The sequence below is a fragment of the Monocercomonoides exilis genome (assembly GCF_001643675.1).
Source record: "Monocercomonoides exilis strain PA203 chromosome Unknown scaffold26-1319188, whole genome shotgun sequence".
NCBI classification, from domain to species: Eukaryota; Preaxostyla; order Oxymonadida; family Polymastigidae; genus Monocercomonoides; species Monocercomonoides exilis.
The window spans coordinates 390,449-417,500 of NW_027150571.1; the positions used below are offsets into that span (position 1 = coordinate 390,449).

The 27,052-nt window shown below is 35.6% G+C and overlaps 6 protein-coding genes across 6 annotated transcripts; 3 read left to right on the forward strand and 3 right to left on the reverse strand.

Moving 5' to 3' along the window:
• Positions 1 to 30: 30 nt before the first annotated feature.
• On the reverse strand, positions 31 to 2,111 carry MONOS_12767 (uncharacterized protein; the record flags this gene model as incomplete). The annotated part of the gene is made up of 3 exons (XM_067865412.1): positions 31 to 258; positions 290 to 1,220; positions 1,312 to 2,111. The coding sequence occupies 3 exons, from the start codon at positions 2,109 to 2,111 to the stop codon at positions 31 to 33; spliced, it is 1,959 nt and encodes a 652-aa protein (XP_067726227.1).
• A 489-nt stretch (positions 2,112 to 2,600) lies between these two features.
• MONOS_12766 (uncharacterized protein) lies at positions 2,601 to 2,873 on the forward strand (the record flags this gene model as incomplete). Its single annotated transcript, XM_067865411.1, has 1 exon — positions 2,601 to 2,873. The coding sequence occupies one exon, from the start codon at positions 2,601 to 2,603 to the stop codon at positions 2,871 to 2,873; it is 273 nt and encodes a 90-aa protein (XP_067726228.1).
• A 5,832-nt stretch (positions 2,874 to 8,705) lies between these two features.
• Positions 8,706 to 8,963, forward strand: MONOS_12765 (uncharacterized protein; the record flags this gene model as incomplete). The annotated part of the gene is made up of 1 exon (XM_067865410.1): positions 8,706 to 8,963. One exon carries the CDS (start codon positions 8,706 to 8,708, stop codon positions 8,961 to 8,963), a length of 258 nt encoding a protein of 85 aa, XP_067726229.1.
• A 10,248-nt stretch (positions 8,964 to 19,211) lies between these two features.
• On the reverse strand, positions 19,212 to 19,664 carry MONOS_12764 (uncharacterized protein; the record flags this gene model as incomplete). Its single annotated transcript, XM_067865409.1, has 1 exon — positions 19,212 to 19,664. One exon carries the CDS (start codon positions 19,662 to 19,664, stop codon positions 19,212 to 19,214), a length of 453 nt encoding a protein of 150 aa, XP_067726230.1.
• Positions 19,665 to 20,232: 568 nt separating this feature from the next.
• Positions 20,233 to 20,772, reverse strand: MONOS_12763 (uncharacterized protein; the record flags this gene model as incomplete). The annotated part of the gene is made up of 1 exon (XM_067865408.1): positions 20,233 to 20,772. The coding sequence occupies one exon, from the start codon at positions 20,770 to 20,772 to the stop codon at positions 20,233 to 20,235; it is 540 nt and encodes a 179-aa protein (XP_067726231.1).
• A 3,249-nt stretch (positions 20,773 to 24,021) lies between these two features.
• On the forward strand, positions 24,022 to 25,737 carry MONOS_12762 (uncharacterized protein; the record flags this gene model as incomplete). Its single annotated transcript, XM_067865407.1, has 2 exons — positions 24,022 to 24,788; positions 25,359 to 25,737. The coding sequence occupies 2 exons, from the start codon at positions 24,022 to 24,024 to the stop codon at positions 25,735 to 25,737; spliced, it is 1,146 nt and encodes a 381-aa protein (XP_067726232.1).
• Positions 25,738 to 27,052: the final 1,315 nt, after the last annotated feature.

Below are 27,052 nucleotides of genomic sequence, written 5' to 3' on the forward strand. Positions count from 1 at the left end.
TGTAATCATCACCTAAGGGGAGCCAAAGGATTAAAGCGTACTTTGTTTTCTCTTCCTGACTTCGCTTATCCAGAATGTCAATTCTGGAATGATTCCATAGTGAAGTCGACATAGTCCGTTCCATCCATTGATGTTGACATTCTTCATTAGGCATTGATAAAGGTTTGTCATGTGTAATGAAGCTTCTGTTTGGATAAATCTGGCAGCGCTTATTTGCCCCACAATTGAAGCAAATCTTCTGACTGAGATTGGACATCTCTTTATTGTGTTTATCAGTACCATGTAACACTTCTGAACAATGGAGGCAATTCTCTCTTCGTTCAGAGCCACTGTCGACTGAATCGAATCCCATTTCCATCCCAGAAAGTTGAATCTTTACTTTGCCCGAAGTTTGCTTTTCTCTATGTTGACCATCAGACCAAGTTGGGAGAACCAATCCATAACCTCCTTTGTTATTTGCTCCAGCTTCTGTTTGTCCTTGTGAAGAAAGAGGACATCGTCCAGATAAGAGATGCAACGAACTTTCCATTTCATTCTCACCAGCTTTATTATTGAACTCATGATCTTCGTAAAGATTCTTGGGGCATCCTTCATTCCAAATGGAAGGCATTGAAACGCTATTGTTTCTTGATGAAATTTGAAAGCCAAAAACGGGATGAAATCTTCGCGAACAGGGATTAAGAAATATGCTTGAGAGAGATCCAATGTGGTTGCAAAATCTCACTTCTCCATCAGCTTTTCTATAGTTCTGTGATCCTCCAGCTTGAACTTGATTGATTTCAGGGCTTTGTTCAGAGGTCTGCAGACCAATATTTGTCTCCATTTCCCGTTCTTCTTCTTCACGAAAAACAGTTTGCTCAGGCATCTTGCATCTTCGAACTTGATCCTCTTCAATATTCCACAATCCAGTGCTTCCGTTATCCACTTCTCGCACTCCCTCTCCTGCTCCTGGGATCCAATAAAACCATGTCCTGCTTTGACTTCCTTTTACAGCTTGTCTCGTGCCTCTCTGCTTCTCCAAACAGGACAAGCTCCCTTCTCTATAATTCTCCTGGTCCCTATTTCGGACCAGTTCTTGAGAAAGAGTCTTGTTCTTCCTCCAACTTTCTTCGAGGATCCCATTGGTTGGAGCTCCAAGTTCTGCTGGTTCTCTGGGAGCTTCTGCTGCTGTTTGAACTGAATTTTCTTCTTGTAAATGGGATCCTTCTTGTCCGAAAAAACTAGTTTTTAAGTGAGAATGTATTTGTGTACGGTCTGATCCATCCCAGCGAACGAGGAAGCAATTTTTGTTTCGGCTCAGCGATCTTCAACGTTTCAAGTTGCCTCTTGGAAAGCAATTGGTCTCCATCTTCTTCTTTTAATGTCCTTGCGGCTCTGAACCCATAAACTGCTTGGATCCTTTGTGTTCTCGCTTCCTGGAGTGCTTCAACCATCATTAAGAAAGAATCAGCCAAAACTGCACTTGGATCCAATCCCTTATCTACCATATCTTTTCCAATTATAAGCTCTTTTATTGCCGATATCAATTTTTCTTCGATTTTGAATCCATTTTGTTCTAGAGTGTCGTAGCACCAATTTGATGTTCTTTGAAACGGGTGGATAGCCTCTGGAATGAACGGAGGTGCTGAGAAATTCGAGTAAATTGTGGAATTTGAGCCTGCTTGTTCAGGAAAATGCATTTCGAATATTGAATCCTTTGTTTTATCTCCGAAGAGCGAGAAACAAATGTATTTGAAGTTCGGTTGATAATTATCTTTCTCCATCAGGTGTTCTTGCGAAGTGTCTATCATTTGAAGAATATTCTGCTGCTGCGTCGTTTGCGGAGAATGGATTGGGTGTTGCTCAAGTGTTGTTGGACTTGGAAATATTTGGGGCTGAGAAGAGCTTGAAGATTGTTGGAAAGGTGGATGGAGCAAGTTCGTAACATTGTGATCTTCTCGGCTTGATGTGTTTTCAAGGCCCATTGCAATATTTTGCGTCGAAATAGTAGCGGCTGATGAGGAAAATATGCTGGAGGTGGATTGCGTAAATCCCACACTGCTCGGAGGTCCGCTGATATCCTGAGATAAAGAATTCAGACTCGACTCGAGTCCAGGCTGAAGAACGGTCATTGTTAATAATTATTGATCGGCTGAGCCCATTAAACGGAGCTCTATCCCAAATAGAAAGAGGAGTTGTATTTTCATTAGTTCTCGAGAATTAAGAAGCTAATGCTTTTTAATCTTGTTGAAATTAGATTGTTTTGCAGGTATATTTACTGCGAATGTATGTGTATAGAATATGGAAAGAGAGGATATAAAATGCATTAAAGAAGTCAGAAAACAACGATTGAAGGGGCACATGGAAGAGTGAGGGGGCGTAAAATATAAATGAAAGGAAAGGAAACGAAGATAAAAATTTTTTGAAGGTTTGGGAAGGCGTATCGGGTGAATCTTGTTAAAAGCGAAAAATGAGATCAAGGAATTGATGATGCTGCAAAAGAAGAAATTTGGCAAATGATTGAGAAGAAGAAGACATTATTTTTGAAGTTCGATTGAAAGAAATGATTTTTTTTGAAAATAAAGAAAAAATAATAATAGTAATTTGAGTGATGTTTGGAGATGAGTCAAGAAAAAGGAAAAAAGAAAGAAAAGGAAAAAGAAGAAGGAAAGGCATCTCCCACTTCTTCCTCCCTCTGCCAGGCCATTGCCTCGAGAAACTACATCACAAGCTGCCCGTTCCCCAGTAGCACCCCCAAAGCAGATTGGCCGACGCACCTCGTTCGCTCTGCAGCTGCCGCCCCACGAGCTGCGCCAGCATCAACACTTCGATTCAGCCCTGCTCCCGCTGACACCACCGAAAGCGCCTGCATATTGTCATCCAGCGCCGGCTAACCGTCTTCACAACAGCATTGTTCTCTGACAGGAACAGAGACACTCTTCAGTCCACTGCATCACACTCATCCAGCAACTGTGGGCACAGCGGAAGAAGTCGTTGAGTTGGTATGCCTCAAGCTCCGAAGTTAATGGTGGAAGATAGCACACGTACAGCAGGGACGCATCTCAAAAGATCCTCAGCGATAGCGCATGTAGCATCTGTGGATAGCACACACACAAAAAAGACTCCAGCTTCGAGTGTGTGATTCCTCTGCACACTGCCACTGACGACGACGACGACGATGGATCGCCACTTCACACAGCATCATACAGCGCCTTCATTGCGTCCTATTACTTCGCTGCCTCTGCCTCGTTGATATTCAGCATAATCCTCAGAAACACAGACGCGTCTGTCACTCCAATCTTTGACTGTATCTTCTCAAACTCCACCAAAAAACATCTTGATCTTCTTCTCCGCTCCACTTTCAAGCACGATATCAAAGAACAAGAAGAACGACAGCTTGTCTTCATTGAACTCCTCCCTCCCAAATTCCCCAAACAACCACATCATTGCCAAGTTCAACAAAAATAGCTTCTCCCCCGTGGATCATCACCTTCCTGACTGCCTCGCACTACTTCTGATTCTTAATCGCCTCTTCGAACAGCTCCTTCTGCTCTCGAATCGTCCGCTCCTTCACTTTCGGAAGTTCCATCAGCATTTTCATTTTCCTTCTCCATCTTGTTCATCTTCTGCTGCACCGTTGTATCTACTCTTCCACCACCATTTCATCCACCATCGCTGTTTATTTTTCTCGCAACACTCACCCCGCTCCACACTTTTGCAACAACCCCCTTCCCATTCATGTCTGGCCCAAGCATCACAATTCTTCCATTTTTGTTGATCTCTGTTAACTTCTCCTGGCACTTTTTACGCAACCCCAACAACAGAACCAAGGAAATCAAAGATGGAACCATCCCATTGAACGCACAAATAATGAAAAAGATATGGCAATTGTAACACACAGACCAGCCAGTTTCCACTTGCCATCCACGCTCACTACTACTCCTTGCTGAGCGAATCATTTCTTCTCCATTTCTTTCACCTCTGCGTTGTGCTTCTCGCTCAGCTCCAGAATCTTCCTCTGCTGCATCCAGATGATATTGGCCTTCTCCTTCATCTGCTCTGATAACCTGCTTATCCGCTTTGCCTACTTTTCCTTTTCCAACTTCTTCTTATCTTTCTTCCAGCAAATGCAGCACAATCGCTGCAGGCGATAAAACCACATCTTCCATCATCAGCCCCTCTGCCCCACCACCTCCAGCGCCTTCTCCACAATCTCTCCCACTTCATTCACTGCAACCATCCCCCTCCTCATTTTGTTGCACAGCTTCATAACTCTGCATGCCTCGACTGCTTCTATTGGTTCGCCGACCATTCAATGGCCAATGAAGTCAGTGATGGATCAGGCGGATTGCAGATTGGTAGGATCGCAACCACATCTACCTCTGTTAATATTGGCTTCTTCGAAGACATCTTTCTCAGCAAGTCCTCAAGAAACTGGAGCAGAGCCAGAAGTGGAATGTAAAGCATCACACATTGAAAGGTCACAGCACGTTCTGTTCAGCACAGCTCAGCAAGCCAACATTGAAACCTCAGAGTGATTGCAGAAGTTATTGAAGTGATTGAGAAGATGGAAGCAACAACAACCCAGCTTCCTCAGGCACGCCAATCCTCAGCCACCTCACGTTGAAGTGCAGTTTTTTGTCTTTAATGTGAGATGAAACCACAGCCAATTCATCTGAAGGGTCGACTGCGGGTGCCAATTATGATGATATTCATTCGTCTCCTTTGCTCCTCCGCTGCATGAAAGGCGAAGCGGAGTGGCGTGATGTTTCTAATGTTTCAGATGTTTCAGATGAAGAAGAATGAGATGAAAGAAAATTGATTATATGATTTTTGAGGGATGTTTGAAGATGAGTTAAGAGAAAGGGAAGAAAGGATGGGGAAAGAAGAATGAAGAAAGGGTTTTGTGTGAAAAATAGAGGTGATTAGTGTGTGTGGAATTAATCAAGTACAACTGGGTCAAGTGGTTCTTATTCAGATGGAATATCTAGCGGAGGAGCGATTAACATGTATAATTGAAGATCATTGGAATTTTTGATGAAATTCAGTTCATTCAGTGATTACTTTGTCTGTTGTTTGATGTTGTTTTTGTTTTTCGAATTAATTCATATGAAAAAAAAGAAGAAATAAAATAAAGAAAGAATAATGAACCCAAACTTCTCAAGCATTGAAGAAGGATCAACCAAACTTTTTTTGCAAATAGCAGGTTTGTTTCGATGATGTCAAATCTGCATATGTTCATGAACGAAAATTATATGTGTTAGTTTTCTCTTTTGATTGAGGATTATTTTTTGATCTAACAATTCAAATGCGTATGAAAAAAGCGAAGTTATTTTTTTGTGTGCATATGAAATAAAGCAAATATCACATATTTATCTTATACGAAAAAATGAATTCTTCTTGAGATTTAAGGATAATTTTTCCAAAAATACATATTTCCTTAGAATTTACTTTTTTTTGTAATAATAGTTATTTTGAAAAAATTTTTGTTTCTAAAAAATGATAGTAATCTGAATTATCCATTTTCTTTCACATTTGAAAGATACAAGTATCAATTAATCAATAAAACAAAAAGATTCCATTTAAAATAATATTATGGTGATGGACGCAGTATTGTATTATGTGAAATGCAAAATAAAAATATGCAAATATATAAAATATCTTAATGATAATTATAAATGTTTTCCGTTCATTTTTGGTGTTGTTTTTTCCGCTTCGAAAATTTTCATTCAAAAAGTGTGTTTTCGAAAAGAATCACCCATATTTTCATCAATTTTCTGTTCCCACTGACTTTTTTTTTCTCAAAGTTAAATAATAATGTTATTTTGGTTCTTTTTCCATTTCAGTGAAGTTTTATTAGTTGGAACAGTAATTTGATGAAAATATGAAATTTTTATTTTATTTGAAAATTAAACATAAGGAAGTTTTCGAAAAAATAGCCATATGGGACAAAATATTTGACTTCAGGCATTTTCATTGAAAAATTATTCACTTTTCATTGACTTTTTGTGATTTAATAATCAGAAAAAAATGGGTTTATTTTCTGAAATACATGTGAGGTCACAAAATATTTTGTCATCACATCAACGATATTTGTTTTCAGTAATGAAAATCTAATATATTTTGAAATCTGATTGAGTTTAAAAATGTTATAAGTGAAACAATTTTTTTTGTGATTTGAGCAATTGAAGCTTGAAAGTTCATATTTTCCCCCATATAATTTTGATTTTTTGAAAAAAGTTCATTATCAAGTCTTTATGGGTTTGATCTTATATAAATTTTATGTCTTCGTCACACAGAATGTTCACAAAAACACCTTTTTGCGAACTCAAAGATATATTTTCTGATGAAATGGGTGCTTGGAAATGGTATTTCGAAAATGTGCTGGAAGGAGAAGCTCCTGAATGCAGACATGATAAATGCAAAATGATATTCACATCTTGAGACAAATATCACAAACATTGGAGATGTCGAAAATGTGGCAAGAAACTATCAACTTTTTAAAATACATCTTTGGAAAATTCTAAAATACCACTGAGAAAGTTTTTGATGATTGTTTCGTATAACCACATTGGTATATCAGCCGCACACATTGGTGAACTGCTTGGAATAAGTGAAAACACAATTCATTATTGGACGAGTGTTATTCGAGTCAGATGCACATCTATTTGGAACAAAAATCAAGCTGTCATTGGAGGGCCGGGAAGAATTGTGAAAATCGACGAAGCTGTTTGGAGGCGCAGAAAGGATGGGCGAGGGAAAAAGAAGAGATAAATTTGGATATTTGGAGCTGTGGAAAGGAAACCAGAGGGAGGTGCGTGGAAGAACTTTGTGATGATTGTACCAAATAGGAAGGCTGAGACATTGGTTCCAATAATCCGAGACAAAATTCTTCCTGGAACTCGGATTATGAGCGATGAATGGAAGGCTTGAGCTAGATTGAAGGATTATGATTACGCTCATGATACTGTCTGTCACAAGCGAGAATTCAAAAACAAAATTACACATACAAGCACAAACACTGTCGAAGGTCTGTGGATGAATTTACGGAAATTCTTCTAAAAAACAGGATGCAGAGAAAAGTGTCTTGGTGACAATTTATCTATGTGGCTGGTCAGAAGAAACTTACAAATACAATTTGAGGATCTAATAAAGAAAATCGTCTTCGATTTAACGGAAAAAGAAAACGAATTGGAAGAATCTGAAAGTGAAGAAAGTGACTCGACAGAATCAGAGCTAGAATCTGATATATTAGATGAAAATGACATTCTTCAATTGACAGAATTTGAAGAATCAGATTCCCTTGGAGCAGGATACTGTGCAAGTGCATCAGAATTTGATCCCATGGAAGTTGATTAATTATTTTTTATGAAAATTTTCGATTTTTGAAACTCATTCACCCATTTTTCCTTAATATTTTGATATTTTGTTTTTGACTATTATTACAACTTCCGCACATTTTCATCAAGAGAAAACATGATATCGATAATTAATATTACTCATATATTTATTTCACAGAAATGGGTCATTCCCATATTATGCGGTCTATCCAAGACTTATTTAAATGTATCGATGAAATGTCTGATGAAAAATATTTTGTGAAAATCCACATGACTGTTTATAGTCTACGAATTCATCTGAGTGGAAGGTTTACCGAGATGCAGTTTACTCAATTACAGAGAAAAGAGACAGAAAAGGAAGCAGCAGGGAGGGTGTGTGCACGAGTTAAAAAAAGAATTTTGTTTTCTTCTTCTCCACTCTCCGTCAGTGTTTGGATCGTCCCTCTCTTCTTCTGCTCTGTCTGCTGAGTCATCTTCTTCTTCTTCTTTTGCCTCATTCATTTCCCGGTCCTTCTTCATCGTCTCGTCCTCTGATAATGCTGCTGTTAGCATCAGGTGGGCATTGGAAGTTGCATCATTCTCTTCTCTTCCTCCTCATTCTCTTCTTCTAATCCATCTTTTTCTCTCTCCTCCTTCCTGACCACCTTATACCTTCAACGCTTTCTGCACATCTCTTCTTTAACTGGATTAGGAGCTCTCCAAAAGAGAAGAAGAAGTAGTAGTAGAAATTGTGAAAATTGCAACAAAGAAAATGAAGAAAATTGGAAAAACAAGAAAATGAAGAATTTTATTGTTATTTGGCTGAAATCGAAGAGTTTGTTGAGAGGAAGAGTGGAAAAGTTGAGAATGAGAGAGAGTGAGAAAAACAAAGAATGAAAATAATTATAACTTGACTTCCAATTCAAAACTTCTTCCTTTTTGCTTTTCACAAACAAGCAATCCTCACGCTTTATCATCATCATCTTCTTCTTCTGCTTCCAGTTCTTCTCAGTTGTTTTTATTTTCGCTACCTTTTATTGTACTTTCTTCAAACTGTACATCCCACAATTCACATTCAGACATAATGTTTTCTCCAGCCCACAATATTTCTCTTCCACTCCAGATGTTCCATCCACAAACACCAAGTCAGAAAAGAATTCATCAAAAAATATAAACAAATCGACATCCCAATCACCGAATGCTTCTGTTCTATCATGTGCAACAGCCGAGTTGTCTTTCTGAGTGATGCCTTTTATGAAGACGAACAAGGGCTCTTTCACAGAAGCGACAAATGATTGGCACACAAAATACACATCTCTTCCGACACTCGCCTTGTTAACTGAAAACACAATATTAATAATGAAAAAGGAGGATTCTGACACTTCCGAATCATCCTTGAACTCGATCATGAGAGCACCGCCTCTTCCTCCAGAACTTGTATCCTCGCTCACAGAGCAGATGGAGAAGGTGCTACTGCTCACTGAAAAGGAGTTGGCAGGGGCAGATGAGGCGAATGAGATGCACCCGCCATTGGTGGCAGTTTGTTGGTTTTGTGGAGCTGAGTTGATACTGGTGATGGTGTCGTTTGCAAGGAAAAGCGAGATGGCATGGAAAGTGGCAATTAATGAAGAAATAAAAGCAGAAAGAAGAGAAAGTGCAGGATGAGTGGAATGAATTCCTTTTGCATTAAAGGATCGATAGAGGGTGTATCCAGAATGAGAATGTGAAAGAAACAATAATGGAGTATTTTGGATGAAGAACTAAGGGGATGGAAAGAGAAGTCTATAAGTGATAAGATCAGGAGAAGAGAGAGAAATAGATAAAGAATTTGAATCAGTTGTTATTCTTGGAAATATTTCCTTTTCCACAGTTCTATCTTTTGTTTTGCTGTTGAAGCTGAAGAACCAAACTGGAATGATGATTTTGTGATGTAAAAGCCAAAGAAACTAAAGATAACAAACTATTGTCATTATTTGAAAATCATAAAAATAATAATTTTAATAAAATTCCAAACTTTTCCAATGTTTTTTGTTTTTATTTTCCAATTATGAGTATTGTAAAGTTAGTCTTGAAACTTTTATTTTCTTTCAGAAGTTTTATTTATTTGTTTGAAGTTTATTTTTTTATAACTTGATCAAAAAAATCTTTATCACCAAAAACATTAAAAAGGTATGTCTTTTTGGGGGAAAAAGTCAAACAAATATAAATCATAGAAACAAAAGCTAAATACTTGTAATAAATCAATTTACCACTTTGATCAATAAATACCACTATAGATTTTATTTTTTCTATTTTTAAACATTTTTTGATGTTGTTAATAATTAACAATTAATATGTGTTATTATTTTTGAAATCGTAACTTTTCTTCTGAGTGTTAATACTTCAAAGGTTTTTTTTTGAAGAGGAATTATTCATTTAAAAGAAAAAAATAACCCTGGATGACGTACTGACCATTGACGTGGACTTTTCTATTCCTGACTGAAGTGAAAATATTTTCACGTCAGTCAGGAATCTTTGTGAAATTGAATTTTGATTCTGAAATTAAAAACATTAATAATAAAGGATTCTTTTTTCAGTGAGCTTGTTTTATCATTTTTTTTTTATTTTTTTCTCAAATCAAAAATACCATAATGTGATTTTCACTGACGAAATGGTCAAGATCGGAATTTTGAAACTTATTTGACATCAGTGACGTCACGTCAGGTCACTCAAAATGTTGGGGTTAGATGAAGATCAGGAACAAGAAAAATTACCGAAGGAATTGCTTGGATGTTTAAGTAATGCTTTTGTTGTATGTTCCATTTCCATTTTAATTCTTTAAAAAAACAAAATGTTTTTTTATTAAAGAAAGATATGTTCGAAAAAACAAGAAAGAAGTTGAATGATGCAGGCTGTCAATTTGTGAAATTACAAAAGCACTGAAAAACAAAATACGGACCAGGTTTTTGAACTTTTTTTAACTTTAATATTTTTTATTTTTTTGTAATTTTTCTTTATGGAAAGTGAATGATCATCCTCGAAAAAAAAATGAATATCTTTCTTGAATTTCGTTTGAAGTCATCGGAGAATCATAATGGATTTCTTTCACTCTGGTTGATGAAAACGGTGTACCAAAAAAAGATTGTCATAGGAACTATCTATGTCCAAATGCAAAGGATGGATTTGCTTGTGGAATATCAGGGAGAAGAAGTTACTCGTTGGTGGTGAACCACAACTGTGAATTACTAAAATACAGAAATATTGCACGATAGAGAAAGATTCCAGATCAGAAATCATCTTTCAATGAAACTGGATTTTTCCCTAAAATTGATGGCACTTTTGATGCACAAGAATTACAAAAATAGTTTACATCTTTGATGTGTCGATGCAATTCATCATTTTTATCGTCGTCTTCAAAAGAAATGAACACATTTATTTCTTCATTAATTAGAGCTGGACAAAGAAACCCATCACTATCATCGGAATCAATATTTCCATATTTGACAAACAAGAAAATCGCACACATGGTTCTTATGGAAAAATCCAAAGTTGTGAAGGAAAAAGAATCGATAATACGGAACAGTGGGGTGTGTGTAATGCTTGATGGAGCTTTAGTCTCCAATAGAAAGATCATTGTGATGACAGTTTCTAAATTATCCGTTGAAAGCACTCCACTATTTTGGGGACTATTTCAACCTTGTGGAACTGTCAACGAGTTCAATATCCTTATTAATAACCTGAAAAAAGAATTCTGCAAATTTAACACAATTATCAGAAGTTTTTGTACAGATGGCTTTTCTTCTCAAATTCGAGCTATCGAGAATTTCACAAGTCAGGAAAGCAATGCAAATTCAATTGAAAAAAAACATCAGAGTTTTATTCCTTTTCATATTTACTGCTGCAATCACTTGACAAATTTGGTTATCACAAATTTATTCACAAAAGTTCCATTTCTATTTGATCTCAAAACAAGAATGCTAAATTTTACTCAAAAAGCCCATACTCAGCCAATAAAAAACATTCTCAATAAACACGCCCCAACATTTATCACAACAAGATGGAATTCATTGTTCGAAATATCTTTGTTCATCAGAAAAAAAAAAAATAAAACAATTCAAAAGGAACATTTAACAGACATGGATAGCCTTGTGGATATCATCAAAGCAAAAATGTTCTCATTCCCTTTTCATTCACTTCATATGAATTTCGAAAATGACAATATCAAATTAAGTCAAGATTTCCCTATTTTATTAAGATCTTTTGAGTTTTATTCCATATTTTGAAACTGGTTCAGTTTAAAGAAGAAAAATGGAGAAACTCTATTGTGAACTTGCTTATATTGATGCATAATTATTTTTTAGTAGGAACACGTGGTAAATATATAGCGCTTTCGTATGCTCTGACACCAATTGGCATTCAGTTGGTTCTAATACATAGCTTTCCTCTCAGAAACTTTTCAATTCCATCTTTCTTTGCAAAAGAAACTGAAACCTCTAGTAAATCCTCTTCAACAAAATCTTCAGACTTTAGACACATGACTTCATCATTATTTCATCCTTTGCCTTATCCTGTTGACTTAAATGCAAATGAGTTTTTTTTAATTATTTATTTAAATTTCTTAAAATTTTGTTTTTGATATTTGTTGTGGATTATTTGAAACATAGGATGGATAATGAACCCCAGTCCCAAGATGCATTTCAAGATAAATCAAAAAGTCAATCAGGTTTGATATTATTCATATTAATTTATTTGTTGCATTGAATGCTTATGCAAATTTATATGTCTCTTGAAGAAAAAAATGAATTGAATGACATCCTTTTGTTAATACAGCAACTGTAAGAAACTGATCAAGAAACATATGGAAAGAGAAACGAAAAGAAACTTGTCATTGGAGAAGAAGATGATGAAAGCGACGAATATGGATAATTAGAAGCGGAAAAAAATTCAGTTAACGATATGTATGATTTTTTATTTGAACAACAAATCCCAAGTCAAACTCAAATCCAGGAAGATAATGAAATATCCACAACGTCTGAAATTTCTTCAAACTCAAACAATTCAAATTCTTCGACACCAACACTTGTGGATCCGAATTTAAATTCTTCAGTGAGTGTTTGTTCACAGGTAACAATGAATGAATCACAAAGAGAACTGATGGATATTGATGGAGTCCTTGAAGATAATCAGAAAAATGAAACAACATGTTTGGAAGATGACATTCACGGTCACTATCATTGTTCTTTTGAAGGACATCAGTTAGAATTAGAAGGAGAAGGTGATTTTGATATTGAAGAATTATTTTCGACTGGCAAATTACCTATTATTACAGAATTCAATGAAGAAAAAGAAACACAAAGCATGAAACAGATAGAGAACACGTTGTTTGTTGATTGGTTTCCGAGGCTTGATGCATATTTTTCGAAATATGCGAAAAAAGTTCTTAAGGACATGGAAAAGGAATACTCAGAAGGTTGCAAGCTGTTGTTTGAAAGGCAGATGAGATCAAAGCATGATGATATATTTGAAAATAACCCCGAAATTTATTACCAAGTGTTGGCAGCATATAGAAATATTCAAACAGTTTATTCTGGATTGCGCCTTTCGTTAATTGTTTCCCCCTGCAGTGAAGCCAGCTGTGAACGAGTTATTTCCAGAACTGAAAACATAATCGGAGATCAAAGATATTCTTTTTACATACAAACACTTGAAGCAATCCTTCACATTTGAAATATTTTCGTTAAGTATCATTTCTGCCACATTTTAATTCGATTTTTTCTTCGAACAAAGCTTTTTATTTATCATCCATTCCATTGTTCTTTAAAAACGTTTTTTTTTTGAAACATAAAAAATATTAATAAGTTTGCATTGACCACAGAAAACGAAAGAATGACGAACTGAACCGAAAATCAAAATGGAATGAAAAGAAAAACGTTTGATTTTGATGTTGTTGGTTGACTATAAATTTTCGAGTTGGAAACGACTCCGATCAAAAGGAAAAATGCGCAATTGTGATTCTTCCAGAGAATAAACATAAAGAAAAAATGAGAAAGAGAATGTATGTTTGAAATTTTTTTCCATTTTGCTTTGTTCTCGGAATCCATAAGCTTGATTTCTTCTTTGCAGTACATAAGAAATGAGGTTATGTGATTTTTCTTTTGAAACTGTTGCATTTCGAAAAATTGTTCCGATGGTGATCATTTCTTTTCATTTTCTAAGTGCGTTCAAGAAAGAATTCCCCAATGAAAAGGAACCAGAAAGGAAAAAGATGAACTCAGAACTACGTTTAAAGATAGAATAGAAAAGAATAGATTTAAAGTTGAATTGTTTAAAGTGACGAAAGAGAAAAATAAAAAAGAAAAGAATGATGAAAAGTTCAATTAAGTTTTTGTTGTTTTTAATAGATGAGAGACATACCAGGAGCAAAAGGAAAAACGTTAGTAATAAATTCCAACATGTATTTCTCTTGCTTTGTTTTTTCTCGCACAATTTTTATTTTATTAATAACGAGAACTGAATTCATAGTATATTTTGACAAACAAGTGAGGAAACTCGATGACCGCCAGGTTACTGAAAGGATCATGAAAGACACTATATTTTTACGATGGATTAATAAACGATCATTTGTTTTTTCATGAAAGTGATTTACAAAAAAGATGATAGATGATAGACTTTGAGCTTATAAACGAGGAGAATGATAAAAAACTTTTTATTTATTTATTATTTATGTATCATTATTCATATTAACAAAATGAAGGAAAATAAATATTATCTTTGTTAAAAAAGAGACACAAATATGAATAGTATTGCGACATGATCTTTAAAAGAAAAAAAAGACTGTGAGAAGACATAGATAAAGATAAACAATATTCAACAAATCTCATTTATTTAAATATTCAATGAATAATTTCCGTAATATTCAGAAAGTGAATAATAAAAAGAAAACTGTAAAAATCTGAGTTTCACGAAACCTTGTGATAGCATAAATGAATCCTTCTGATACCATCTTTTTCTATCACTTCCTTTACCACTCTTTTTTCCCTTCTTCTATTTCATCTTTCCCCTCTTCTTTCAATCGTCTTGAAGAGTTTTTGATTAAATAACAAGCTTTGAAATTTCAATCCATTTATCGATGTTGATTGCTGAATCTCCTCAAAAATAATATCGACGGACTCACTTTCCAGCAATTCAACAACCTTCACAGCTCTTTTGTATGTTTATTTTTAAAAATGCATAAAAGCAATTCTCTTTGAAATCTTTATGGTTATCCCTCGATTCTCGAAACACACTTAAAATAATGCCAAAATGCCCAACAAATAATTCGTTTTACAAATTGCAATGGATTAAGTGCAAAAGCAACATATTTTCCAATCTCTTAAAAGAAATCTCCTCATCAGTTTTCTGTCTCTTTCCTTCTATATTTCATTTCAGCTCCTCCAATTCTCTTGCTGATTCTCTTGCAAAATGCAGCTTGTTCACGATGCCTTTTTCCAAGCTTCCATCAGCATTCAATCTGAACACCAAAAAGTTCCAAGCACACTGACAGGCGAGTTGTGTCAGGTTGTGATGTTTCTGATGGTATTTGATGATTTCTTTAATTTCCTTTATGTACAGCTTTTGTTGAATTTTCTATTAGAAAAAGAAAAGAAAAATATCAGTAAATGAAGCAAAAACAACTCAATAAATTAATCAATTTGCAGATCATACTCTCCGCTGCGAATTGTTACTCAGTTCCAACAAAGTCATTTCCACTTCTTTCTGAGTCTCCTCGCTTAAATCTTTCTTCAAGGCAGCTTTTTGAATGAAAGGCACACTTATTGATATAAATTTGGAATTGAATTTGTTGTTAAGCAAAAGACAGCAATCTCACAGATCAATCAAAAGCTTTTCGTCCTTTTCTTTCTTTTTTCTTCTTCACCAATGATCATCTCCTTAAATTATGCTTTCAACATAGAAAAATCAAATCATTCATTCCAAAACTTTTTCAACATTCTGCAATATCCCAAACGCTTCAACATCCAAGAAGCATTTCCCTGCGAAAGTTTCTCTTCTTCTATCATTTTATTCAAATTGTCGAACAGATAGGTTGAGTAAATTGATTCCAATTCTTTTTAATTATTTCACAATTATTTCATTTATTACTTCGGTTTTCTGAAAATGATCTTCATCATCGCAATCTTCCCGTTCAAAAAGCATTTCTGCAATAAAAATAAAAATGGAGATTTCAACGAATAAAAAATTAAAAATATCAACAACGTCACACAGCAAAATTATCATGTGGTGTTCAATTTCCGAGCTTTCACGATAACATAACAAATTGAAGACAACTCAACTATCATTTATTTTATTGAACAAAAAAAAGTTGAAAGATATGTTTTGAAATAATACAATCAAAAATTATCGATGATCATACCAATGTTCATTCATTCCATCGAGATTTTGCGTCTTTTTTAGAATGGTACAAAATAATGATTTGATTTGTTTTAAATAACTAATTTTGATGGGATATATTGATCAAACGACAACTTTCAAAAACATGTCAAATGAATCCTTTTATATATATTTTTATTTCTATTGCTTTTGAAATAATCACCGTTATTTTTTTTTTTTTTGTGAGGTGGAAAACTAGTGACGGATTTGACAAACTATTTTCTTCACGTCATCCAGGCTTAGAAAAAAACATGATAATTGTTCAAAATAACCAAGTTTGAGAAAGTATACATGTGTAATTTTTTTTGATTTCATAAAAAAGATCAAAAATCAATAAAAAAATTCTATTGTGGTTTCATTGATCATAAAATAAAAATTGATTTTTCAGAAGCATTTATCATTAATTACTGTGATATATGTGTGTTTAAATAATTTATACAAAAATACATATCAATTTTTATGTTTAAAGAAAAAAAGAATTTTTTTTATTAAGTCTCAAAAAAAGAAAAGAAAAGAAAAATAAATCTTTAAAAGGAAAATATAAAGTTCAAAAACTTGTTTTACAACAGAAATACTTAAAAACATTATTAATGAAGATTGGAGAAGATTGCAAAATGGATAAAAAACTTGTTATCTTTTTAATGGATGACAAAGGTTTGTTTTCTTCCAGCTCTTTAGCGAAAACTGTTCCGTCAAATCTCCGTTCCAGCTGTAAAGCTCATAAGCTTCAGCGAACGGAGAATGGAATGAACAGGAGATAAAAATTATGAATAAGGAAGATTCAATCTTATCTTTTCTCTCTATGTTCTTCATATGAAATGCCCTCCCTGCTTCCTTCTTTATTTGCCACACTTCTTCCTTCTATTTCCAATCTGCTCCTTCCAAATCCTTCGTTCGGAAATTATTGTTGATGATGAAAGCATCTTTCTCGAACTCTTTCTTTTCCTCTGCTATCTCCTCCGTCAAACTTTCTCTCCTTTGGAATCACCTTCTGCTTCGTGAGAAGCATTTTCTCAGCACAGCATAACCAGCAAATAATCTCTTGTATAATGTTTATCATGCACACCAAGTTTACAGGTTGCTGCATAAAACTAGTACGGAGGCAACAAGGCGAGTGTCGGAAGAGATATGTATTTTGTGTACAAATCCCTTGTCGCTTCTGTGAAGGAACCCTTGTTCGCCTTCATGAGAAGCATCACTCAGAAAGACAATTCGGCTGTTGGACATGGCAGAACAGAAGCATTCGGTGATTGGAATGTCGATTTGTTTATATTTCTCAACGGGCATACAGTTGACAATGAATACGTGGAAAGAATACTTGACATCAAAGCAATGTATTGCGAGTTGGAAAAGACTCCCTACAAGAGTGCGCACAATGCGACGGGGCTTCTGAAGAAGGTGCAGATCACAAGGCAGAAATCATTTCATGAGCTTACTTGTCAGTAAAAATATGTGCAAAAGAAGGCAAAGTCGAAGAAAGTTGGGGAGATGGCACACAAAATAGAAGAAAACATCTCACATGTGCATTTGATGAAATCACCATATATCTTCTGTAAATTCTGTTGTTTCATAGAATTTTCCATAAAACATGCCTTTTCAAATAAATAAGGTTCCCTCATCGTTTCACCTTCTCCGACATGTTGAAGGCGTGTGACGTTGTGTAACCTGCCGAACACTATTTTTGAACTCATTCATTTCATAAAAGAATTGCTCTAATACTCTTTCTTTTTTATCTGCGCCTCTTTCAGCTTCCAAATAAAAAAAGGCAAAATCGTCCTCCTTTTTTGATTTCGCGCAGACTGATCAGCTTTTTTCAACTCGAAATCACATCTATTGTTATTAAAACTTGGCTTCATAATGCAATAGAATGAATATACGTTTTGTGCTTCCGAAAAAAAAATGAAAGATGACGATTGGCCCTGAATTCGATAAAAGTTGAATGATATGAAATAATTTTTTGCTTACTCAGCAGCTCTGCTGAATTGAACAAAACAAACATTTGACTAAGTCGATGCTCCGATCCAATGCCAAATAAGAAGAAACATAAAAGAAGAAGTTGAAAAAGTGGTTGGAGAGGGCGTTGATGGCAATGATGACGAGGATAAAGAGGGATATTCTGCTTTTAATAAAGTTTATTGCTGAAATGAAGTGGATGTGACTGAATATATTGATGATGAAGAGGAGACGGTGGTGATAAAAGGCTCGTTGAAAGTGAAAAGTTGAATGAGAAGAGTCTCAAACAAAGATGAAATATCATGCAGATAAATTGATATTTTCTTTTCTCTTCCTTTTTTTTATTTTCTCATGTTTCTTCTTCTTCTTTTTCTTGTCTTTCAGCTTGCCTCTACCAGCTCCTGGATCTTCTTCTGTTCTCCTAAGACCATGTCCTTCACAGTCAGTATTCTTTTCATCTGCTCGTTAATCTCTTCTCAGTCTATCGTGACTTCTGCTAACTCCGGCTCTGTCAGCTTCTTGATCATCTCTTTGTTCTGGTAATGTTCCTCATTCATCTTGTTTTCCACTTCCAGCAGAACGGCTCCTAACTCTCTTTCTTTCCACAAGCCTCCCAAACACTCTCTTCTCTCTTTCTTTTTGTACAAATAGGATTTCTTTCTATTCTTTGTTGGTTTGTTTCATTCTTTTTCCATTTCTTCTTTTCTGTTATCTCTTTCAGTCTCATCTGCATTTTTATTTGTAGTAGCACTTTCGTTTTCTTTGAATTCAATTTTCTGAACAATCTTTTGTTTTGTGGGCTACTTCCCAAGATATATCCGCTTTCTGCTTCTTTTTAGTGACCTTTCTCTTCTTCCAATTGAACACTTCTTGCGAGCTCTCTTTCTATCCATCAAAATTTTCTTTTCTTTCGCCAATGGCTTTCACAGACACAGCTTTCAATCTTTTCTCAAGATGAAACTCATATTTTTCTGTCTCTCTTTCGTCATCTCTAATGAAACTTCCTTTTCCCCTTCTCCTCCTCCTTGTTCACTATCTCTTCCTCACCTTCTTCACGGCTTCTTTATAGAAATCCGATCATCTTGTTTCACTTGTCCATGTCCTCCTCCTTCTTAGCTGCCCCAATGCAAATTGAAGCTAAATCTTCAACTTCTGCGAATAATTCACGAAATGTCATTAATCCAACCCCGTTTCGCTCCTGAGCCATTTCTCTTAAATGAACAATAAAGGATATTCGAACGCCCAACACACACCTCGATGAATTATACACAGAGAATATGTCCATTTCGCACAAGACCTTAGAAATAGGAGAGGATAACTTAGCAGCTGAAAGAGGAGTCAGCGCAGACGATAGAGGTGCCTGTGGAGCTAATGTCAGTGACATTTGCGAGGAAGTTTTCTTCGAACAGTGAGCTTTTCCAATGTCAGAAGACTTTTATTGCTTGAATAATCCATTTGAGATACAAAATATAATAAGAAGGAAATGTGATCTTTCTCTCTTTTCTTTTTAATGACGCATTAGAAAATTTGGTGCAGCAAACCTGGCATTTTGTTTTATTTTTCCTTCAGTTTCTCGATAGATAGAAGCAAAAGACAATTAAAGAAGGTTTCTATATCTTTAAGATGCTCAGCATAGTTCTCTATGTTCTGAAGTTGCATCTGCATTCCCAAAGGAGTCAGACGAGCTGCGCTTCCTTGATTGTTCATTGCTCCAGTTGGAATAAGCCCTTGAATTCCCAGAATCTCCTGTGATTGCATGGACCCTTGTTGTAATATTCCTTGTTGAGAATACAATGGAACTGAAACTGAACAAGAAGCAGAAGAAGAGCCAGTAGACGGATTCAACAAGGGAGGAAGAGATACATTCACTCCGCTTACTACATCTGCAAAAGTAATTCTCCTTCCTCCAGCACTGATGCTTAGGGTCTCCTTCAGCAGGATCAGGTTCCTTTTGTTCTCTCTTGGTGTTTCTTTCATGGCAGACATCGTTGGAATGAGTTTGAACATCCCAAACGCTTTTCTCTCCTTCTCCTTCTGTAAATCCTTATCTTCTGCTCCACTTTTGTCTGCGCTGCTATTTCCAGTACCTGCTTCGTGGCCTCATTGACTGGAATGCCACTGGCCTATGTTCGTGACTGTAATATTGACGCAGCAACTGCTGAAAGCGGATCAACAGGCTGCCTTGCCAGCACCAACAGAAACTTCTTCTCTTTGTTTCTCACTTTTTCGAGAACAGTTCGGATCTTCTTAAGTCCTGTGGTTATTCGAGTGCACCGAGATTTCTACATGCGCTCAATGACACTCATTCTCGGTGGCTGCTTGCGGATGCTTGGTAGATGCGGGAACTTTCCAGAGAGGAGGAAGAGGAAGATTGAGAAGGCATTGGAAAAGAAGAAGAAATTCCTTTGATTTTTCCAAGTTGAGAGTGCTGTGTGGAGAGTGAGGCGATGATGGAGTGATCATAAGTATTGCCTGAGTTAATGTTGGAAGAAACAACAGAAGATGAAGAAGAAGGTGTTCCATTCACAGAAGATGAACAGCATGTTAAAAGAAAACGATGATACGAAAAGATCTGCTATCCTTCTGAATTTGCACCAGCACCATTAAAGGAAGAAGACGATGAAGAATTCTGATTCGCAATTGAAGAAATAGAGATCGAAGAAGAAAAGATCGCTCTTCTGATATAGCACTGAAGTGAAGTGTCAACGAATTGTGCAGCTATTGGTGCATGCAGCTCCACAACACACACACATTTCAGTCCCACTGCAATTTTTCCTCTGACAGGTCGAATCGTCACAACCTGTGACATGATCAGCGGATGGCTTTCTTCCTTGTCGAACAGAATGTCACTATTCTCTCCTTTCTCATACGCCCTCTTCTGCAGCGCATGGTGCCTCCTCACAAGAGGACACACCAGACACACCAGCCTCTGCTCCATTCCTCTTCTAGCCACACTTCCAAAGACAATTCGCTCATGTGACAACAAGCACAGCTGTCCGAGTAGCGGAGAAAGAGGGGCTGAAATCGTTGTCTTTTTCTTATCTGCAAGCAGCTCTGCACCTTCCTTCGAGATAAAGTCGTCGCTTGCCAACAACGCTTGTAGCACTAGCTCCATGTGCCTGTGATGCCTTTTGTTCCTTCACTTCCTTTCCCCTCTGATCCTCCTCCAACATTCTCGTTTATCTCATTCATTGAACTGTATCCGCTTCCCAACTTTATCTGAAGCAGAACCAAATTAACTATTTTCATTTGCTTGGAAGCTCCAGTATATCGTCTGCTTCCCATACGCCCGCACAATCCTTCTCGTGAAAGGACACTTAAACAGAGGGAAATCAGACGCCGACGCATTCAGACGCTCCACTTCAGTCAGGTTGAGTCTGTAGTCAACGCTTGTCCCTCCTTCATTCTGAAGCACGATTGACTGAAAAGGCATATTCACCTCGCCGATGGGCATCTGTTCCAGAAAGTCCTTCGCCGTCGTCTCTGCTCCTCACCAGATATCAAACACAGCATGCTCCTCGGTGAAACTCAACGTTTGCAACGCGATCTCCGAAACGTCTTGCTTTCCAGCTTAGCAGCATCCAAATTGAAAGGCAAATGCAGCTGATTTTGCAGCAAGCACATACCAGCCTCTGTGAAGATCAGCCCATCGAAGTAATTGAATGTGTCATCGTCAGGTGTAAGCTCGCGTGTAAACGCGTTACTCAACTGGTTCAAAGACAGCTCTTTTCACACAATCACCTTCTCCGTGTTGTGGAGGTGCACGTCCACAACAGCCGCGGAGGGGAGGATCCCCAGGCCAGCCACCATGTACAATGCAGTTACGTTGAGCTTGGATTGCATTCTTCGCATTTCGTTGGTATCTTGCTCTTCTTCTCGACTCTGCGGCATCATTGAAGGTGTTGGAGAAGAACGAACTGATTGTTACGGATTGTATGTTCCTCTATCAGCATTGGATTTGTCCGAATATCAATCTCTTTTCTCTTTGTCATTTCAATCACAAACACAACACGGCATGTGTACAATGCACGAAGCACAGTGCAAAAAAACACTTTGATTCTTTCGTGTGATCTTACTGATATGACTCCCATTTGTGACTGGACCAACTGAACAGGCAGAGCAATTGAAAAAGAAGCAGAAAGAGAAGAAGCAGACGATGATGGTGACAAATCAGCATTGCGTGTTTTGAGAGAAAGGAACGAAGAAGCAGGCAAAGAAGAAGGAGAAAAAGAAGAAAAAGCAGAAGAAATGGAGGTTAAAAATGATGAAAGATTCATCAAATTATTTGACATTAATGAAGAACATTTTGGAGTGAAAAAGATGAGGAAGAAGAAGCATAAAAGAAAACATGAATCATATTTGAATTTTGTTTACCAAAAAACATAGTTTCTTTAGAGATAAATTAAATTTATTAATATTGCCATAAACCCATTTCGAATTTTGATTTTTTCATTGATCTGCAATTTGCCGAAATGTTTTTTTTTTATTTCTGAATGGAATAAATGGTGTAAAAAAGTGGGTACAATCCCAACAGGTGGACATAACCCTAAATAGTTATTTTTGAGGTTATTATTTTCTTAATAAAAACATTAAAATCCTAAATAAACCTTATGAAACAGCTTTATACAAACATGAACAAATATTCTTGTTCTTCAGCTGCACTTTTATCAACTCAAACCCTAAGATATTTTCATTTAAAAGATCACAAAATTGAAAAACATCAAAAAATACTTAACAAAGTGATTATTAAAGCTATTTACAATATGTTAAGCAGTTTATAAACAAATTTTTAATTCACAATTATTCAGATTTTCATAGAAAAATATATTTATGAAGGGTTATGTCCACCTATTGGGAAAGGACCAAAAAGTGATAGATACACGTTTGAACGATTTCTGCAAATTTCCAAGTAATTAAAATCTTTTATTGATCAAAAAGAACAACGAGAACAGTTTTCAGCACATAATTTTTTGAAACAATTTTCTGATAAAATTTTTCATGATTATTGATTTTAATTGAAGTTTTAAATTTTTTGTAGTTTATTTTTTTTTTTAAATAATGTTCTCTTTTTTTATTTGGCTTAAATGAACAGGATTGGGAAAAGGGCAACAACTGGATGTTAGCCCATTCCACTGAAGCCTCAACTTCGCTTCAGTCAGCAAAGAAAAAGCAGCGGGCTGAGCCAGATTACACAAGATTTATAGACGAAGCAGCGTGAGATGAAGAAATAATTACAGAAAACTCTTCTTCAAATAAAAAACAATCTTCTTCTTCTTCAACATCATCTCAACTCAATAAAAATTCAAAAACCATTTCAGAAAAAAATTCTTCTTCTTCAATAAATTCTTCATCTTCTCAAGCTGTTGATGCACCAATCAGTACTCCAATTAGAAAAGAAAGGGGTCCAACAAAAAACCAAAATAAAAATTCATATCACAAGCGTCATTCTTCTCCATCTCCAATTCCAATTCACAAACTATTCAAACAAAAAACTTCTTCTTCACAAATTTCAATTACAAAAAAATTGAAAGAAAAAATAAATTCTTCATCATTTCAAAATGATAATGTGTTTGTGAGTGAGCAATTAGTAGATTATTCCACTTCACCCACATTAATTCCACCTCAAGCATTTCAAACTCTCTTTTCTTCATTTTCAAAAGAGAACAACACTTTATCATCTCAACATAACACACCAGCCGATAAGAGTGTTATTTCTCATCATGAAAATACTACACAAATCACAATAAATAACAATCCAACAAATTTTCTTCATTCAAATTCTTCTCCTTCTTCATCGACCTCTTCAGAAATCATATCTTCAAACACTTCATTATCAGCATCAACAAAAGGATTAATCAATTTAGGCAACACATGCTATTTGGCTTCTCTTCTTCAATGTTTCTCTTCAATAACTATTCAAAGACCATCTTTATTCAACAAACAAACATCTTTGAAGAACACATCTTCGCGTGTTATAAGTGTTTGTAATCAACTGGCAAGAGATGGAATAACAGTGCGTTCGTGGGTCCCATCACTGATCAACAAATGGGAAGACTTTTGTGGATATGGCAGCAGACATCAACAAAATGTTGCTGAGGCATTTGACAATCTTCTCCAACTTCTTTAAACAGATGAGTTGATTAACAAGGACATTTTCAATCCTGTTTTGATCACTCATTTCAAATGCCAAAAATGCCAAAAATTTTTTCCACGTTTCAACGAAGTTTGCAACAGTGTCGTAATCAATTCTTCTTCTCCTTATAATGGATTATCTTCTCTCTTTGCAACTGAAGTTTTGGAAGGAAAGAATAGTGTCTATTGTGGCAATTGCAAAGAAAAATGCTGTGCTGCGAGATAGGAGGAAATGGCTGCATTTCCAGAGGTGCTTGCCCTCTGTCATGAATGCACTGACAATGCTCACTCTTCTCCTTCAAGAACACTTCTGATTAAAACTGATCGTGTTCACCAGCGATCGTTTATCAAAGGGTTTTCAACAGAAAACGTTCAACATCTCCAAAATAATAATCTGGAAATAGTCATTTATCATCTTATTGGACAAATATTATACAAGTGTCTAGATCTACAGAATGTACATTACATTTCTGTGGTAAAAAGAAAGAGCGGAAACGATGTCTTATGGAATATTTGCAACGATGCTGATGTGACAGAACTGAACATCGAAAATTGGACAAAGGCATGGAAAGATCTTTATAATCAAGGTAACACTCCATCACTCTCATTCTACACCAAAGAAAAAGCAAAGCCAACATTCTCAACTCTTCAATTTGGTGGTTCATCGTCATCTTCAGAAACATTAAATGAAAACACTTCAAATAACGCATCATCGTCATCGTCATCATCACCATCATTCATCACTCCACCTCACCAAACAACTTCCATTCCTCCACTCTCTTCATCAATCACATCTTCATATGGATTGGAAGCACTGAAAGAAAAAAGAAAGAAAACGGGCATCTTTTCTCCCAATGAAAAGAGATTAATCTTCAAGCCCAAGACAAAATTATGGAAAGAGTTTTCCGAAAAAACAAACATCAAAGTTTCTCTTTCCCATTTCTACAAACTGACAACAAACTTCTCCAAAGCGAAAATGGACACAGATCTCTGCGGCATGTGTGAGAAGTTGAACTATTTGGAGAATAAACTCAAAGCTTCACAAAACAAAAATGGATTTTCTTCTGTTGAGTTTCACACTCTGAAACTTCTTCGACAACATCGACTAGTTGCAGAAATGCAACGAAAACACTATCAATCAACTGTTGATAATCTGAAAGAGGGAGAAGCAGTCTTCGTCTTCGACTTCAAAGAGAAATGGAAACTCCCTATAAGAAAAAATCAACTTCAACAAGAGTTCTTCAATTATCAACAGGTCTCTCAATTCACAATCATCTCTCTTCAAAAAATAAATAATCAACAAATAAAACGAACATTCAACTTCTTCTCCGACTGCCTCTCAAATGATCACAGATTTGTTATTGAGTGTCTGGAATCTGTGATCAAAAGACATTTCTTCTCAGACACTCACACTTTTAAGTTCTTCTGCGATTCGGGTCCACACAACCGAAATCGCTTCCTTCTTCACTTCATCCTCTCCAAACAATCAAAACTTCTTAAAAAGAAAAATACTCAACTCAACTTCTTCGCTGAGCACCATGGAAAAAATATTTGCGATGGTAAATTTAGTGCGTTTGTGAACACAATCAACAACAACCTATCAACTGAACACATCACCACACTTCATGACTTGATCAACTTCTTCGAAAACAATATGAACACTTCAACATCTGCTTCTTCAACTTCTCAATCAAACATTTTCTCAACATCATCATCAAACTCTTCATCATCTTCAACATTTGTCAATAACTCAGATCATGAGAGGTACTTTGAAGAATATGTACCATCTCAACAAATCTCATGGCCGTCACTGTCAGTCCCTGACATGAAAGACAACTTATACTTTGAGCGCAAGGGCTCATTTGTCTCTGCTTCAGCTGTTGGATATCTTCCTCAACGCTCTCTGGTTTCCCTCGAATCTTCAACAATGAAAGAAAAAATCAAATGATCAAGAAAGTCATTTCACTCTGATATCACATCATCTAACTCTTCTCTTCTTTCTCAATCTTCTCAGGATCTTCTTTCAAGGAGATTTGAGTTTCTTCTTGACTCTTCATCTTTAAATGAATCTCAAAATTGTATTAATGGTGTCCCTTTTTAAGAAACTAGTTGTTGTGTATGCTTTGCTGGCACTCTATCGGAAGGGTGCTGGACATGACTGTTCGTATTTGATATTGCAGCCTTCGGGCTGCTTTATCCTGAACTGGATACGACGAACAGCCTTCCAGGTGCACAATAGTTCGAATCCGATTGTTTTCTTTTGGTTTTTATCCCTATATTGTCCCTAAAATTTAATTGGTTATTGTCCCACTCATATTTGCATATATCGAGATTCATTAGAAAAGAGAGTTGTGAGGGAATTCATTGATCTTTGAGCATGGTTTTTGGAAGGGAGAGTTATTGAGAGTGTGAAATGATGTTTTATCACTGTGTCTGTCTTTTTTCTTTGTTGGATTTGTTCTTTTTGAGTCAAAGTTAGAGAAACATCAGAAAGTGTTGATTGGATAGAAAACAGAGGGAAAATAGACAAGTTAGTTTTTGAATTTTTTATTTAAGTATTCTTTTTTGTTTAGTACTGTCTTTGAAACCATGAATTTGTTGAAATAGTGCTATTTCTTCTTATATTTTTCATTGTTCAAAATTGTTGACATCTAGTTGATATTTGGTGATTGTTTTATGATGATGTGACAGAATTGTGTTTTTTTGAAAGTTATTGAATCTGATTTGAAAATTTCTAACAGTTTTCAATTTTATTATGATTGATATCAGGAAGTTCTTTTTGTTTTTCATGTCATTTTGGTTTATGAACGATTGTTATTTTTTTGACCGTATTTTTTTTTTTAATTTCACAAAATTCATTTTTCCATAATTTTGCGAAAAATATAATCTGAATGTATCAAACAAAATGGAATAAAAATTAACTGCAGATATAATTGAAAATATATATATAAATATTAATTACGCAATAAAATACAAAAACCAACAAAAAATTAACATTTCATAAAAATTTGTCAATACGAGAATCTCGATCACAAAAGTGGTCACTAATTTTTCTTCAGATTTCCACACAGTTCGCTTCCCCACATCTTTTAATGATTGTTTGTTGCAAAATCTGTAGAAAAATTAGTGACCACTTTTGTGATCGAGACTTTATATTTCGCACATTTTCAGGAAAATGCAATAATTCTCTTGTTTATTGTATTTTTCCGAGTCATAATTATAATATGTGCAATTTAGGAATGAGTTTTTTTTACAATTGATCA